The following is a 19,301-nucleotide window of genomic DNA, read 5'->3' as shown; positions in this document are numbered from 1 at the left end:
GTATCGGTTTCGATACCTATGTACAATGTACATTGGACGGGTCTACAGACTGACGAAAACGCGTAATTCCGTTGAATTATATTTACCAACAAGAGAAAATAAAATCTTTAGGGGTTTTAACATGGGTATCGATGATCTCAAAGTGACAATCTTCCTTCATCTTATATCATACATACAGTAATGAAGGACCTCAGTTGTTGAGTCAAATGGTCATTTCGCAATGATATTTTGAATTTCGTACAAAGATCATGGCATTAATTATGGCTATTTCATGTATGATAAGTTACACGAGATTTCCGTGCAATGAGCAATGTCCACGTTTTGTGTGACACCAAATATCAACCTACTGGTTTGATGAACATGAGCAAAATACCATACTTGATTCTAATATATATCGAAGAACGTGAGATAAGCTGCTTGATTTGCTTCGAAGGGTATTCTAATCGATTCCCAGACAACTGCATCTGGTTGTCTCTCCGCTTTGTTGAGAGCGATAACAACATAATATTTATGGTCAAATACAGCAACATAAGTATAGTTCAAATGAGTGAGATGATATTAGATGCACCGGCCCATTCACAATTTCATTGCATAGAGATTGCCAAAACTGAACAAAGTATCAACTTCGTTCTCGACCAACGGCTATTACATCACTTGCGTCTCATATTTCCAAATGTATGAGTGATCCTTCATAAGAGAGAGTACGCCAAGACAGTTTCTCTCTCTCTCTCTCTCTCTCTCTCTCTCTCCCTCTCTCCCCGGTTGCTCGCACGTGACGAATATCAGGTCATACCACTTGTCTTTAATTGCTAATGTCGTACAGGATAATTCCGTCTTTTGTCAACTACATTAAATGACTTGGTGCACCGTATTCTTTCGTGGTTGGGGAGACCTAATGCTCGGATATTTAACACAAGCTGCCCTAGCAATTTAACATAACACAAAATACTTGATAAGGTGATAACGAATTTGCAAATATCCATGATATATTAATTGAACAAGTAGAATCAAGAAGTGATAAAATGACCCATGATAGTAACGAATAGGTTTCAGTTGATGTTACTACGACTTATCTTTGGCCTCGAATTCAACATGTAGTCCACTATGGATATGTGCGCTCATTTGTCATTACATCATTTACAGAACATCCGCTGTTATAAGCGAGTAAATTCGATTCCCGCATTTGCCTTAGCACAATACAGACGCATTCATTTGAAGCATGAGAGCATGCCACAGCAATTTACGTTGAACTACAAAAGCAGCAAACCGCTGTAAATCTTCCATTACATGACGAAATGTTTGTGTACCATAGACATGTCCGGAGTATTGCGAAATGTTTCAATGGGATCGACGCAAAAAAGCACGCGGCATTTGAGCATAAGACGATTCCATATGTGATATAGTGGACAAACCAAAAACCAACCCGTAGCAGACAAAATTAAATCGTAATTCGACATCTGAATAAACATCACGCAACCGTGAGTGTCTGATCATGCTAACGTGTGACAACATTGACTCGGCTTCACAGACTGGGTAAGGTATGTATCCCCGATTATACCACTACGTATCCATAAATTCAGGTTGAACTTATAGTACATTCCAGTTCGCTATCCTCAGATCTCATTACACACTGCGCGCGAACAACTATTTTTAGTCAATAGGCTTTTATCATCGCCCTGTTAAAATAATAAACAGCACTCCCATATACCCACTATCCTCACCTATACCAGTACGACATCGTGACACCTTAAACGTCGATTTCGACACAAAATATCTTCGTTCTGAATTAAACAACAAAATTAACGTGACGAGCTGAATATTTTATCCGAAATTGACCGGTGGCGGCATCAGACAGGTGGGTGTGAGCAAATCGGATTATGGGACTAAATCATTGACTATCATGTATGTAAACTTCTTATCCCGCAGATACACCTAAATGTTGCGATATGTTGAAAACGAGATCGTGTGTGGTCTGTAAGCTCACAACATACGTTGAATGATGGCATGAGATGCGGTAAGCTCACTTATCGCTAACTTTGGTATTTGTATTGGTTGTTAAATGTAATCAAAATGCAGTAACAGAAAGAGGGCGACGAACATTCATGTACTATATAGCATACCGAAGATATGACGTATATGCATTGTTGACTCTCACGCGTTGCAGTCAAGGAATTGAATATTTTATAAAAGGCTTACGAAGACTGTCAGGATTGAATCACGCAACTATGTTGCGGAATACGCCGAAAAAGCGCTGCAAAAATATCGCATGAATACACGTTAACGGCGTATATTACACAAACATTATGATGCTATACCCTATAGGGAAGGTACTAAGTAGTGTGGGTTTGAATTGAAATACATATGTTGTGAGAACTATACAGGCCAGAGCAATGAGTTTTTGAGATTCGATTAATTCTGAACAACCGTAATAACCAGTCAATAACAGTTCACGCGGAAATAGCCGATTCAGTTCTATACGATACCAGATTCCGTTCTCCTGTATAGCCTGATAGGTTGTCCCACCGGGACATACATTTTCATCAATGATCACGACCAGACATGGTGCAAAAGGCCTCAGTTGGCGAGAAGCGCCCCTCCTCACATATACACATATAAATAAATAGAATACTGGTATAAATCGACAGTCCTTCCACATATAGGATCCACGGGTGTAAAGATGCCGAGCGAAAAGGTTGAGAATAGTATAACCAGCAGCTTGTAGGCTCACTCAACTACTGCGCAAAAGTGAAGGTAATAATACAAAAATAAAACTATGAATGAAAATTGAAAACAATTAAACAGACAATTACAATGAAAGCAAAAAATCCAATAACACTATCCAAAAATATATACAATTATAGTATATCGGTAAAAACATTGTCACATTTTATTACGAAGAAATATGGCGGTATGCACAAGATGAATACGTGCTCTTAGATGGCGGTATTTTTTTTAAAATAAAACCATTGCAGTTATATGTGACGCGAAATATAGTATTTTAACGCTGAGTCATGTGAGTCAACCGACTCCGAATCTCTAAGAGATTGACCGGACGAACTTTGGTACGATACAGCAACGTTCGGGCTATAATGTAATAGGAATTCCGAGGAATAGCACGTATGTGGTCATTTAATAGTCGCTCTGGAGCAGGGAATTGTTGGTATAGAGTTAAAAAGATAGGAGCGGCAATCACGACTTCATTGATATTGGTATAATCAGATGGTGACCCGAACAGTCAGCGTAGAATGGCGTACTGTAGAAATGATTCTCGCTGACAAAAAACTTTACATCGTGGCCAAAATTTGGACGCATCTATATACGGGCCTGGAATATGACAGTGTGAATGCTCAGTTGCTCATTGCTAACTATAGAAAAGTGAATGGCTTATGTTATCACCTATACATAGCAATCGAGTTCATATCACTGATGACGAGAAGAATTAGCACTTATAAATTTTGTACAGCTGGTCATTGTAGATATCCACTAGTTAAATAACTGTTTACACATTACTCCAGCAATTATATTAGATAATGTTTGACATATAGCCGATATACTATAGTGTTAATAATCGGAAAACTACATAAATGTAACTGACAGCAAACATTTGAAAAGAATTATCTCACAGTCATGAACCTAATAAGGTCTAATCGGACTATTTCATGAAACGTCTGGGCAGAATCGCAGCGTATGGATACCAACGCAAAATGCTTATACTCTATAAGGTTAAATGAGAAAATGTAGATTTTTAAGACAACAGTAAATATGCAGTTGCCACTCTTGTATCAATCGAGTACGAGCTTACAAAGCCGCTCAAAAGACGCACATGCGCGGAATATAAACGTGACGTGACTGATATCAAAGGTGGTAGCGGGTATTGAAAGTCATATATTGTTGCGGATTAAAGTCAATATAATCAGAGACATAATTCAACCATTGCAAATATGGCTGCATGCTTATTCCGTGAAATGGTGAATGAGTATATACTTTGATCACAGCCCGACGATGTATTTTCGCTCTCGAGAGGAATCCATACCCCCGCGACGCTCACAATATGCTTTTGAAGCATATGCTATTGTACATGTTCATAATACCTAGGATTGACCGACCCATGGTGAGAATAATCCGTCAATATACATACATATATAATGACAAGGTACATTTAGTTGATATCTACCGAAAATATGAAATGTCCAGCGTATGATATTGTACACACTGAGGATATGTATTTGTATATATACCTTCTGCTTATGTTGTAGGTTCGGGTGCGTAAATTTTAATAGTCTGACTTTTAATTGATAGTATATCTACGAGATATAGCATTACCGTATGGGGGCCTACGATACTTAAGTATCTATTATACATATATATCAACATGCATAATAGTCGACCCATTAGTCACCATCAATCCAGATACGGAAATCTCTCCAATAGTCTGACAGGGCAGACACCAGTCACACCACAGACCCAAGAAATGACAATAATCGTAATACTGATTAATAAGGATTAGTTTACGGTAATTCTAGGAGCTAATGAATGACGAAGGAAATTTAGTGCCGTGCACAAATCAACGGTGAAGTAGTGTAAATATAGCAATGGATTCGAGAAACACATAAATCATATGGAGCCGAAATCTGTCACGTCGCTCGTGGATAATTGACAAGTCGATGACAGAAAATATAGCCGAAGTACACAACTTCGTATAACAATAAATGTATCCAGATACACGTACCATTCTGAATCAGACTGATTCAGGAATCAACTTTCAGGGAATTTTGATCACGACAGACTGTGTAGGCTACTCTATATTCATATTCAAAGAATACGTATGGGCGACCATGCATACGTGCCGAAACAACCTTCGTTGACAAATAGGTGCAGCATAACCATGAATCTATTTGGAAGGCTTAAAATTTAATGCACCACGGCGTGTTTCGAGTGAATAGCAAAACATAGTAACTCTGTCGTCCGACAGGTCGAACCTCAATAAAACGGTGTTTTCGTGTGGTCCGAGTGACGTCGAAGTATTCGGTTGGATCTACCAATTATCAAGGATAATCCAGATACTGAGAGTGCGACACCGATACCTCATTTTTCAGAATTTTCTCGATCACAAATACAATCAAATGGAAGTGACTTTGCAAAATCATCGGCCTATATTAGAATTTTGTCTACGTTTAGAATTTTCTGTGATATAGACGGGTCGAGTTATAGAAAATTAACACCATCGAAGCGCAATTTAACGTGACACCAGCTGTATTCAAGAGGTCCATCTTGTGGCATAGTAGAAGTGAGCACCTTGTGTTATCAATACAGATTGTTTGTTGCCAAAGCAGGTACGTTTTGCTTGATTTTACCCCTTTCTATTCAGCCCCCCATAATGAGTCATTGCATGAAATGCACACCAACACCATCAAGCCCGGAAATAAGTACACAAACAACACCGAGCGGAATACCCTGTCCCCGTTGCATTATGCGGTTTTGAGAACGCTTCTCAATACATCAAAGGGGGATTGGGACATGTGAGACAGGAAAATACAGCTCCCAGGAGGTTCTCAATGAAGTGATTTCAGGGATTCGTTTGATGAAAATATCACAAATACCGGGTGCAGTTTATAAAACACCAATCAGCGGCTTAGTAATACGATATGCCTAGAACAAATTAACGGAAGGCGATGTCATGAAGAGGGAGACCTCTGCATGCGACCTACCACTACATGTGTAACGATTGGCGTGAGGTCTATCAGTGATATACAGGAAATGGTCTTGGTAATACATAAACTGTTCTGAATGCGTAAAAGATCCTATACTTGTCACAGAACTCGCATGTTACTAGCAAATCAACACGTATCGGCTTCTCATTGATGTTCGTCTGCTGATCGTGTAACGTGTATAATGGAACGCATGGGATTTGCTATCATTTGACAGAAAATGAAGAAAGGCATAATATAGATTCAGGTAACATGACCCATTGACCACATCCATCTAAACAAAATAATAAAAGGATAATAAATATAATTATAAAAGGCATCTATTGGATAAAAAACGGGAATATGATAAATATCATATATTGTGTCAAATCCCTGCTAATGTGAGTTCCATTTTACGAAGTCGTAGTTATCAGAATTCTGCTACCAGGGAGTCAAGATACTGCTTTGGACGTTACCGTCATAAATAATGTTTACGTTCCTTTTCTGGCAGCCAGAAGGATCACAAATCGAATGACCTGTACCAATTATACTCTATGTAGATGTACTTTATTTGTACGTCGCATGAAAGGTCAAGTTTTCAAGTACTGATGTAATAGAAATGCGCAAATCCTCTTTTCTCCGTAAAATTCACTCATCTTGATACAGTGGAATTGAAATGACTTTCAATTCAAGGCGGATACTATACCGAAGTGCGCAGAGATACCGTCGACGAAGACACGGCGTCTGGTCTGTGACATAGATGGATAGTTTTCGACTGAGTTATATTCGATGGATGCGTTGCATCTGTGGAGAATCTTCGCGAAAATTTGGAAATAAGCAACAACACGTGGTTAGTTTTGCATTCCAACATACCAAGCATCTGGAGCTATTTACCGCGACGATCGAATATACATTTCCAACGATGCGTCCCGTCAGAAGTCGTATACTCGCGCCGGAATGTTCCACAATCAAAATCACGACCAACACTTCCACGTGGGCATTGACAAAATTAGACTCTGCACAAAACGACGGGACCGAGATCCCCCGTAAATGACTTTCACAGATGAATTACGTCACATTGTATCAACGTTTATGAGCTCATGAAAGTGCATATTGCGGTCATCATCACTCAACCCTATTGATATAAAAATGTCATTTTGGAATCTTAACTGCATTAAATCCCCAAACGCTTGCGATGTTGATCAGAGCGTCAACTGCTACACCAGTTGCAGGCAGGTGATTCGTACGTAATCCTCATATTGACGTCGTAGTCCCGTAGCAAGTGTGATTCATGTAAGCTTATGGTCAATTATGATATCTTCGCTAAAGCGTCGGTTGATCGATTTGATGAGAGGTAAACAAGCCTTGGGCTAAGCTACTTTCGTAATTTGTTTGGAGTCGTTTGACAAAGATGCGATTGTTCAGAAATTGGTACTGTTTATATCTAAGACCCATTCAAGGTATTACTCTTTACGTATATATATCTGTCGCTAACGAACAGCCATGCAATGGCACTCATATTCCTTCTGCACAGCTACAGTTCTATAAATTGAATCTCAGATGTGATCTTCCTGCCAATCATGTATTTCAAGAGGTTGGTTCCGGCTAAGGTCAAAGCATCGCGAAAGACTTCAATCGTCGAAAACGAGTAACTTTCATCAATTGAGGTGTTCAGATTCGATAAGGGATAATAGAGTGCCTATACGTAGACGCTTACAAAACAAACAGAGGGTAAAGTAGGTGGAAGTGAAATCATTGTTGGAATTACTGCAGTTATATCCGCAGCAGGATCCGAGTACGACGTCCTGTAGTCAGCTCCGATTACTGGAGAGGAAATAGCCAGACAATGCATGCGGGTATTTGTATCATGACGTGTTGAGAACGTCCAGCGAAGAAAGTTAGTGGGTGTCACAGCGTAACGGCGAAAACGCCGAAAAAAGCAACGCAACCACGCCGGTAATCGGAAAGGCTCAGTGCACAGAATAAGTCACGCAACAACAGGTCGGACAACTTTCTCAGCACAGCATGACACTGATAGAATATAGCATATTCTGATACACTGATAGCATATTTGGCTAGTCGAATCGGAGTGCTCTAATACCATATTGCTCGACTTTCTCTAAATATGAAAACAAAAGTTAAGTAATAAATAATAATTTGCAATGAAACAAATTTTCGAAAGTTCCTAAATCTGCCTAGTAGTAGCATGGACTAATGTCATGACAGACGGGGGTGATGAAATTGTAGTCCCTCCAACTAAGTCGAGCCGAGAGCATTCGATTCACGTCTGCTATTCGAGTAATACCCATTGATGACATCAGGCATATGAAAACCCTTACAGCCGAGTCTTTCGACTTGTCCATGAAGGAAAATAAGCCTCTAGGGCGACTCATCCATACTAAATTTGTACATGTACTGTACATTGATCGAGTTGCGAGCCAGGCACCGACTGAGTGAAAGATTTCGTCGGCGAGTAGTCTCACACAGTGATTAAGTTCTTCACCATCTCCTGTACGATAAGTATCGATGATGATGAAATAAATTGCAGTACTCGGAAGAATTCTAAAGTTCGATTATTAATACCAGAATACATATTGTGCCCATTTCCCAGTCCTTATTATGAACCTATGTAAGCCGTGGCATCCCGACAAAACAACGACTGTCATAATGGCGGGGGTACCAAAAATAGCAAGTGACATAATATCGAGTTATTCAAACGAGCGAAGTAAGGTCTGGGTTAGCTTTGGTTGAAGTTAGGGGTCATCTTAGCTTGTGTTAGGGTTAGCTTGGATTATTTTGAATGACTACATATCATGTCAGTCCTTGTTTCGACACTCTGCATATTGTACGTGAGCTGTAAACCGTATAGTAACGCTTGCAGGTCTAATTCGGAACGCACAAGACCATACTACGATGTTCCGAGTATAACACCTTTTTAAATGTTATCCCACTGCAGGTTTCTAGTTCTACATACCCGACTGGATCATAAAATTGCGTAATATAATGGATATAAAATGCACCCCGCCAGGTATGATTAGACCAGTCGAATAATAGCTATTGATCACAAGTTGATCATGGGCGTCTCCAATTTACCTTAGCATTTAGTTAATGTCGGGTCGGGGTTGTAGGCCCCGTTGCAGTATACAGTAATATGCGAATGGATCCCAAGTGAACCAAGGAAACTTCGTTCTGTCAAATTACAGAAAATATCTAATACGCCAAAATTCCCAATCTTTTTCGGTTCGCTACCCTATTTTAATGCAAGTTTTATAACCAAACCAAAGAAAAACAAATTAATGAGAAAAGAATTGTATAAACATGAAAGTTGAGCTTGCATATTAGACATTATTATATCAAGTTTAAGGCTTATTGACAATATCACACGCAACGGAGCATTAGGAGTAACCGTTTTCATATTGTTCCGAGCTTTGGATTTAGTTACAGCTACAGTTTAGAAGCCGGTCTCGTAGTGGTGAGAGAATGGGAGAAATTTGGTGACAAACTCAATGACATATCGAATAGAAAACTGTAACATTTAGAAATGCTTTGTGACCCAACTGAAATACCTTCGCCCCCTACCAGTGACCCACTGGCTGGGAAGCTCTGCCATCACACGCTATACTTGGTCTTCAGCTGGACAGCGTGAATAGATGAATTTTTTCCAGTGTTCACGAGTAAAGTCTTGTTTCTGTTAAAGTTACTTGACGGATACCATGCTGATTACAACAATAGGTTGTGGCTTATAGTTCCCTGTTTCAAGTTGATGATATTACATCAATTGATATTACTACGCTACTTAACTATGTGTCTAATTGTTATTGTAATTTACAGGTCTATGCTACTTACTTTGATTTAATGCTACATCTTTAAGCGCTGCTGTGTATATTATTATGTCTAATCCTTTTTAAACATCATCGTAAATAGCTCCGCGAGGGACCCGGCCATCGTAAAATTCAATTTGGATACTTCTGATCTGGAATTAAAAGTCCACAAAACATTCAATATTTGACGAAGGAGGTATCTAGTCTATGAGCAGTAAGAGTATGTTGACAATATACCGTGAGTACAATCAGTTTGCCATGTAGAATGTGACTGATAATGGCAAAGCGAGGCCGAAAGCTATACACTCTCGACATTGCTTACTTTCACACGGTCCAAGATTACACGCCGGCACTCTTGCGGTACACACGCCGGCACAAGATAGCATCGTACTCGGCGTACGTTATATCCGTGCCTCCGTGTTACGGCACGAAACGTCAGCTCGTGATATCTCAATATTTTGCGATGCGTTCCGTCCAGGCTCGGTATTGCAATTTACCACGATGCAGTCCATCAAATCTGTTGAATGTGTAGGAAGCAAATGTTTCGACAGTGTATTTTATGTATAAATTGTGAGCTGCTCTATCCATCTTGGCAGTTCGTCGGATTGCCGAGAATTCTTTTTTCAAATATTATTATTTAGCATGGTTTGTTACATCCAAGAGTAGTGTAAAAACTAGTATCTTTCGGTCATAACAATATACCGTAAGGCGCATCAGCGTCAACAAGCATCAGCTTGTGATGTCTCGCGTCTCTCTTTTTTCGCATAAACGTTTCCATCGCTTCTCTACCAGACGTAATCTTTTGAAATAAGCGGCACCGAGAGAAAAAATCCCGGTAAAATCGGGTATATAAACACCTGCCGTGGTCACCTCCCGTCAAATAAGACAAGCAACAGCAGAGATCGATAATACGACTGCGAAGGACCTTGTTACGTCGACGAACTGAATATAAAACGAAAATGAAGCTTTACATCACTCTTTTCACAATCATCGCATTGGCGATTTGCACACTTGCTGTGCCGGTCAGAGACAGCCTAACTCGAAAAGTCACCAAGCACCACAGGTAAGACAAGCGTAACTTGAGTTGAATGCGGAATATAGACTAAAACTATAAATCTCTCTTTACAGCAGACGAAATGTGGATATCATCATGAATGCAAGATTGTCGAGCGGCATCAGAGAAACGCATAGATACAGATTGCTCCAGACCCTCCTCGCCAGAACCAGCGGCAGCCGCAGCATATCAATGAAGGTGAATATTTGTGATATTTATGCGCATTACATACACCAATAGCCCGTATGCCACAGTCGGAGTTCAGCAACACGATAGAGTACGGAAAATCGAAAATTTGTGCCCTATATAACTGACCTAATTTCGCGCAGGATTTGCGGAAAATTATCAGACTCTTCAAGCTGAAGACTCGCATCGGTTGAAGCAAACATTCTGCCGCGGACATAGCCGAACAAGGGCATGGACATGAGTTGTGAGGTTATAGGGAGGAAGAGAGAGAAAGGCTCGGAGCACAAATGCTACGCAAAGGATTAGTTTTCATCCCAAGCGATCACCATGCTCCAAGGACTACAAAAGCTCATGAACTGCATAGTTCAGTGGATATATATATGTTTGCCTGAACATCTACAATCGGATATCCGTTTCTACACATAAAAACGCCGTGACAAGCGTTATCAACGTGTGCAGTGTAATGCTATGACCTGTGCTTCACTCGAAAATCGACTTCAACCGCTCAAATATTTGGGGACTTCGAGCGTCAAACCAGAATTGCGACTCGTGCTTCTGTGACTGTGAACGCTACCTATCCACTTGCCCCTTAGCGGAAGCCTGTTACAACACTGTGACGCAGGCAAGGAGAGTTATTGATAAAATCTGAAGAAATCAGTAACGTGTGAGGGCTGAAATATAATGTCAATCGATTCAAAGTACCTTTGTCGAGGAATTTGAAACTGCGGGCTTCAGCCTCTGCGAATAACGGGCTCCGTAAAGTGGCATTGGATTTACAGTCTCTGAATGAACGTTTTTGCTTTCGTGATATGAGCCATGCCACTGTGATTCATCAAATTTCTATATGCAATTACGCCATTTTACTATTTATTTTTCTTGTTTCTACATATTTATTCCTTTTCAATATAATATTTTATTACACGCAAAATCTTGTCTTGGCGATACGTCGTGAATTCCGTTGTGCACAGGAGACGCGCGTTACGAGCCGTCAAAATAGCCGGCGAATAAGATAGCTATTTTAAAACAAAAGGAAACATGCAGTAGTTGTGAGGCGACTGATCTCTTCTGTTTGCAAACAGAGAGTAATTACGTCGACGTACCGAATAGCTCGTTGAAATATAGCGGTATTTTGAGGCATGATGTAAGGCGGCGGAAAAATCTCGAGACAAGAGAAGCGGCATCTCTCTTATTCAGAGATTAAGCAATATCCACCATACACTGACTTGATATAGTTAGTCATAAAACTTGCCCCCGTTTAGTGATGCCTAATCGAATATCAAAGTTGATCACACAAGTGTTCTTCTACATCGACTTTAGATTTCGCACACGGCCTGCCCCGTTATGTTTAACAATGAGCAATGAACATAGCATGCATATATAACACGGAATTCGTCAAATGGTTGAAAGTATAAGGTAGGGTGGCGTTGGCTTCCACTCGGCTCAATAACTTCGCGGTCAGTTGGATAGTGAAGATGCAACTAGGATCCCATATTATCTCAGTAACTTACATACTGATTTCCAAAGTTCGTCCATTGTAGTAGTCCGCAAAGGGCAACATTGCAACTATAAAATGCTGAAATAATTTTCCTCCTACTACGTGAGGTACAGGCTTGTGATATAAGTTACAGAAGGAAGGGTTATATCAACTCTATCAACGCAGCTTTAAAGAGACACGAATCAAAATTGTGTCCATATGGTGATAAATTATCCAATCAAAACTTAGGAACCTGACCGTCGATAAGGTGATCGCGCGCTCAACTGTGGCTTGTTTGCGAGAAGGATCTCGCGCTCGACAATCAGTAGTGACTCGCGGAGCGAGATCGACATTGTATTCTTACGCGACAACACGAAGCGGATGCGGCGCGACTTCATTTTAGAGATACATCAAAATCTTAATCAAGCTAATGGGTTAAATACTCCCCTTGCAGATTTACCCTTCGCCCGAAGACATTCCAAGCCGAAGAGACATCGCACTCGATCTGTTGTCACGCATTAATGATCACAACGCAAGAGGCAATATTCGCGTTCGCGTGGCGCCGCATGAACCTGACCGCACCAGACTTCAACACCTCGCCAGGTGAATGGATGCAGACAAACATATTAGTTTGTACCGCTGACCGGCTTGTCAGCTACACACGTACAAGGCGTGGCGAGATAGCGTAGTGGTATAATCCACAGCTGCAACACCATTGAGGGTTCGCGTCCGAATGAGGTTGACTCCCGAGTTCCCACTTTAGTGTTGGAGGTTTATCTAGGCTTCTCCTCGCCAGCACAACCGCGTAAGCGGTGTCTTATAAAAGCCTAGAAGCGGGCCGTGCTAGAATTAGGCTTCTACGGAATAAAAATGATCACAATTGGCCTGGTTTAAATGACCATAGTAGTCGACAAACACCATAAATACCACGAGCAACAACAACAACAACAACACTTACATGCCTATCCTGTTATTCCCAGATACGGTGAACTACAGGGCTGGGTACACAAGTGTCCGAATCCATATCGACTATCGGTTGATTTTCAGACTGCTACATTTAATTGGATTGCAGCGCATGCCAGAGCGAAAATTCCAGGCAAATAGCTAGTCGAAATAGCTATATAATTGCAGATAACCATATTACGATTGCTAAACTACTAAGCAATTGCGACTTTCAAGTGTCCAGTTGGCTGATACATTCTTCTAGATCAGTGGTTCTCAACCTTTGTCGACGTATCGCCTCCTTATCAAGCTCGAAAATAAGCCGTCTTCACCTGCATTTTTGCGTGTTGTAATTAAATCCATCTCACTGGACATTCTAATATTTTCGCCCCCCATGTCGCGCCCCTTCGGTATTTTGAACCGTTGTTTCTCGAAATCGCCCACCGGGGGACGATTTCGCCCACGTTGGTAACCATTGTTCTAGATAGGCCTATATGTAAAAGGCACACAGCCAAATTTGACGACATTTGATGTCGCAATTTCATGAAGTAGGTTCAGATAAGAATTGAAACATATTTATGTTACAGGGAAGCAGAAAAATTGAAGCAATCAACCATTCTAGCCAAGACTTGTGATGAGCTACGACGAACCATCCTTCAAATGCAGTCAATACGAGTCAAAGTCAAATGCAGAAGTGATCCACCACAGACGGCGTCAGCTAATCACCCTTCTGACAATGACCGGAAGTCCTAAAGTTCCAGATGTCATGTCCATTGTCCATTCGTAGTAAAATCGGCATATCGGCTATATCAAAATGGCAGCAAATCTTGAATATTTGATAACACCGTATCTCGACGTATATCGAGTTTATCAACGCCCCACTGAGTCCAACAATATATGTTGCGCCCTGAATAGTTACTTTTCCCGCTGTGTTTAGGAGTACGATCGTAAGTGCACTGTGACCAACGTGGACCACAACGAACCCACCCATGTCCACACATGCAAACACGAACTATGTCATCAACACACAATTGACCCTCGAGCGTATACTGCCCTGCCAACCTTCCATGCAGATTGCGCGACACATAGGCCTACTCCAAACCCTAACGTGAGCCCCGGTGTCGAAATTCACAGTCACGCCACACCAGACCCATATACAGCCCCTATATCCTACCCCGTGCACTGTACTGTATGCTGTGTGCACGGTGCAGTCGGGGCCTACGATTGGGTAGGTATTGTAGTTCCCGTTCCCGGTAGAAAAAGTACAACATTCATACAACATAGTCCAGCCTAAACCATCGAAGTCACGTACCAATTCACATGCGAAAACATTTTATGGCCTCGCAGGTTATTCATTCTTAAATATCGTCCACATGCTCCAACGTCCTCCAGTAGCGATTATCAATTGAGCAGTTCTGTCGAATAGTCTGTTTCGAACACTCGCAAGTCACAACACATCACACATGTATCCACTGGATAGGGCTGCGGACCGCCGTGAGCTCATAATAGCAGATCATATTTTAACGACAATCACATAATGCAGTGGTTCCCAACCTTTTTCGACCCATCGCCCCCTTTTCAAGGTCAACACCGATCATCGCCCCCCAAATTTTGTGTACCGAAAATTGGGCATACAAATTGCAATCACCGGCGGGTTGACTAAAAAAAAAAAGGTCAAATTTTCGGCTCGAAGTCTGATTTGACACACCTTTTCACACTTTTGTAACTAAATTTTGCGTGGGTTGACTAAACAAAAAGGTCAGCCGTTTAGACGCGTCATCGCCCCCCTATCGCCCCCTTCGCTATTTTCGCCCCCGTCGCCCCCTTTGTCCATTTTCGCCCCCCTGTCGCCCTCTTCGTCATTTTTGCCCCCTAGACCGCCAAATCGCCCCCTGGGGGGCGATATCGCCCACGTTGGGAACCACTGACATAATGGAATTAGCATGTATACCGTACCATGTACGTATAACTACATTATGGTGACCCGATATATGCGGTTCGATTACATTCTGTAATCACCGTACCATAAAGTGATGAACTGCTGACACATGGATACGATACATCACTATTTGCTTGTGCACGGGACAACGTATGAGTACCCTGAAAAAGGTTCCTCGACCTCCGTTTGCATCATCAAACATTGCCATCTCCTCATTCAGTACTCAGAATAAACCAAGGCTGGACGAAATCGAGTTCCTGGTTGATTCGACTCCAAGTCGAGTATTAAGCTTCGAGTCGCTTCGACTATTCCAGCACCACATGTTATGACGCCACAACCGGCATAATCACTTAGAAAACTTACATTTTAATCCTTTTTTTGTGTCCACAGAACATTTTGCCAGTTGAACTCAAAGCAAAATGATTTCCTCTGTCCCATGAGTTCACGAATATTTCGTTATGGACTCTAATTCGTAGCCTTATGCAACATGATTTCGATGTTGAGATATGGTATAAAGCGGGGCTTTCAGTTGATAAAATAACTCTTCGTGAGGAGGGCGTATATTTTAGTTACTCGAGAACATAAACTCTTACCACACTATACTCGATGCATTGCAAATGAATCTCGAATCGTCGTGCCCATAGGTCATGCTTTATTTTACATTGGATGAATTTCTGACGGCGTGATTTATTCGCAACAATCCTGGTAGCTCATTTGTTGGACATGATCATATGTATATTATTTCTCAAGTGTGGCCTTCCTTTTTGCAATCGACATGCTTCTCCGATCCGAAAAGCTTTTTTCTAATAGCATGTTATTATGTTATGCATCTGATGAGCTTGATAAACAGTCGTGGTCAAAATCACCTTCATTTATATTTAGGAAATTGCCATTATTTTTTAGTAAATGAAGCATTTTAAAAATTTTATTCACGTACTTATTGTTGATATTTTAGTCGAAATTGCGCTTTCGCTCCAATTATTACAAGGTTTCAGGCGTGCAATCCTCAATCTGATTCTGCACTTCATCAAATCCTCACTTCGTTTCTGACATTATTTTCGTTGTTGCTAATGTAATGCAAAATGTAATGACGGAGTTCAGCGATTTATCAAAGCTGATTAGAAAATAATACAGTACATCCATCGTATAATTGAAAGCTTAAGCTTGGTTTTATTATCCTACTTCTATTTTGTTAAATCCTACTTCGATTGGCAAATTTTCTCCGAAATAGTTTTTCATGTACACTCGGCAACATGAAGATGTCTAATCCGCGAACTCCGAGAAAGATTGGCCCTTTCGGGTCACATTAGGCCTCGGCAGGGTTGAATTGTGGGCACATAAAGCACCTTGGTACTTCCAACAGGTTTAAATAATGCGCACCGTACGAATTTGGCGAAGCAAGTTTCTTTATGTGTGAATAACAATAATAATTTAGAGGTTGTAGGAGTATCTAATATATAGACTTTGGTAATGGTATGGCGTTAATATGGGGTCGATGTATAACCAAAAGAGTATCGATGATGCTATAGGCGATTGGAGTACCGTAGGTATATGGTTCTTCCTACGTGTAACAAATCCGCGTCGTGGTTGCTGAATGTATATGATGATTACACTGGTCAACAAAATTAAAAAAATGGCATGGGGTTTTCAAGGTCGCTGAATACGAATATTACATTAGTTTTGCTGGATTGGCTCTAGAAAAAGAAGATATTTATACGCCTAAAAAGCTTAAAATCAATGTATTTACCCATAAATATTTCACTTGGTTGGAAGTAAATCTTGAATTTTTCTACTTTTATACTGCGCATAAATAGATAATTGACTATGATTAAAACTCATGTCGTTCTCAGTTATTCCATCCATATTATCATGACCTGATGCGAGAACTTTGTTTCTTAAAAAAGCAGTTTGTCCAGCCTAAAAATTGTACTTTTGCACAATGGAAATATATTTTCTCCTGTACCAATTGGTCATTCTACCAAGATTAAAGAGGAGTATAAAGCTATCAAGTCTGTCCCTGGAAGCCTAACTAAAATACTCATATGCGTCGCATCTCTTTTCACTTGTAAATGGATAATTTTCCGTAAAGCCAACAAAGTGGGTATACCTAGTATCCATATCAAACGATTAGCTTAAGTCTGGAATCTTTGATGGATCTCAGATTCGAATACGGACTAAGGGTTACAATTTCATATTAAGAAAGGTACTCACTCCATGGAATCTCTTCTAGCAAGTAGTAAATAATACTTTTTGGAAGACCACAAAGGACCCAACTACAGACAGTTGGTCCGAGAATTGGTATCTGCATATGGAAACCTTGGAGCAAACATGAGCATTGAATCTCACTTCCGGTTCAATCATCTTGATATATTTTCTGATAATATTGTTGATTAGAGCGAATAGAAAGGGGAAAGGTTCCACCAATACATCAAAAGAACAAAAGAAAGATATCAGTGCAGATGCGACGAACATATTATGGCAGACTATTGCTGGAACCTTTCGAAAAACTGCACTAAATTGCTTACAACCGAAAATAGTACAAGAACCAATTTTGCTTCAAGATAAGTTATTAATATTATATTACAACTGATTATTTTGAATTTTAAATTGGGTGGTTGATATAAAACTGTATCAATTAATGCAGCGTTATTTGAGTATTTAGGTAAAGACTTATATACATGATTGAAGTTTATTTATGTACATGATATCCGTGGAATTCTTCAATTATGATAAATCTAATACCCCCAAATATAATTCTGTTGATGTATTTTGATTTAAAACAGTCTACATCGTGTCCAAATAACAAGTAGATTGAATTTCTGAACTTTATAGTACGACTGAGACGATTTTTTTATCCAGCCCATACAGTGAAATTATGAGATTTTAGTCAAAATAGCCCCGTGGATATCTCCAAAAAATCGAGCCAATTTGAAAAAACTAAGGTCATATTCGGAATCAGTGCCCTTCAGAACCCCTTATACCACTCTTACTTTGTCCGCCTATAAATATGTGTTGATCAGTGTTATTTGTATTCCGGTAATTGCAGTGTAATATTTGTGTCGTTTTTGTTGGGTTTTAATACACATGTTAGTTAATGTATTGTAGTACCTGTTTTGAACATTTTCTCATGGATAACATAGTATGACTTGTCTGCGGTTACATCTCTGTACTAGAGTAACCATGCTTAACATTGCTTAAATATATAACTGATACGAGACAATGAGTTACGCAATCGCTAGTATAATTTGTTCTGGGAGACAAACATCATCCAGAAAGGTAGAGAGAACTATTTATCAATTCGTCCACCGAGGCACAGGAGTAATGCATAAAGTTGAACAGAACACGTCGTGATGCTATTTAGAGGTAGGGCTGGGCAAAATTGAGTACCTGAGTGATTCGATTCTGAATCACGTTATATGCTTCGAGTCGAGTCGAGTAATCGAGTATCGCCCGTTATGACGTCATAACAGGATTTAATTCGTCAAAGTTCAAATATGTACCGTTTTTGTCACCACAAAGAATATATTGCCTGTTATTTCTCATAAATGATACTTTGGTATATTTTCGACCATACCGATTTCATTCCACTTGGTGACAATGTTATGTGGGATAATCATGACTTTGAAAATGTGCTACGTCCACTCGTCCAGTAACCTTCGTAGCTTTGTACTATTTGATTCGTATGCTACGATACCGCCAATCAAGCTTTCAAGGCTTCAACAGTGAAAATTAGGATCAAAACTATAATTCTCGTTGATAAATTAACTTGAAGTGGCGAGAAGCGTATAATTTCAGTACTCCAAAAAACTGTCTTTTACTACTCGACTCGAATCATTAAAATTATTGCTCGATTCAGATTCGAGTACTCGAATCATTGCGCCCAGCCGTATTTAGAAGTGAAAGCGAGTAGTTTAATGTTATAAAAGCGGTGAGAATTTTACATACGGATACAATAATATTTTTCTCTTGGTAGTTGCTGTAAAGTCTAAATCAATTTTTGCCGTCGTTTTTCGCATCCATGTATCGATGCTGTCCATTGTTCTTAATAGCGGAGGCGAGAGTTTAACTGGGTATATAAAAAGTTGCAAATGTCTATCGAGGTGTCTGAAATTCGATAGTTGATCGTAATTGGCTACTCGGGAATATTTGGATAAGCTGAAATATGAAGCGCCTTCGGACTACCAACGACATTTGTAAT

General features: G+C 40.1%; 1 protein-coding gene across 1 annotated transcript; it reads left to right on the top strand.

The window, feature by feature from the left end:
- The first annotated feature begins 9,609 nt into the window (after nucleotides 1–9,609).
- LOC145437295 (uncharacterized) lies at nucleotides 9,610–18,323 on the top strand. The gene is made up of 4 exons (XM_080314493.1): nucleotides 9,610–10,571; nucleotides 10,637–10,760; nucleotides 12,677–12,825; nucleotides 13,752–18,323. Exons 1-4 carry the CDS (start codon nucleotides 10,468–10,470, stop codon nucleotides 13,915–13,917), a joined length of 543 nt encoding a protein of 180 aa, XP_080170619.1. The 5' UTR covers nucleotides 9,610–10,467; the 3' UTR covers nucleotides 13,918–18,323.
- The last annotated feature ends 978 nt before the right edge of the window (nucleotides 18,324–19,301 follow it).

The sequence above is a fragment of the Botryllus schlosseri genome, chromosome 4 (assembly GCF_051294905.1).
Source record: "Botryllus schlosseri isolate E-star chromosome 4, Bs_hap1, whole genome shotgun sequence".
Taxonomy (NCBI): Eukaryota; Metazoa; Chordata; class Ascidiacea; order Stolidobranchia; family Styelidae; genus Botryllus; species Botryllus schlosseri.
Note: the sequence above shows the minus strand (reverse complement) of the source record. Positions and strands in the feature narration are given on the sequence as shown.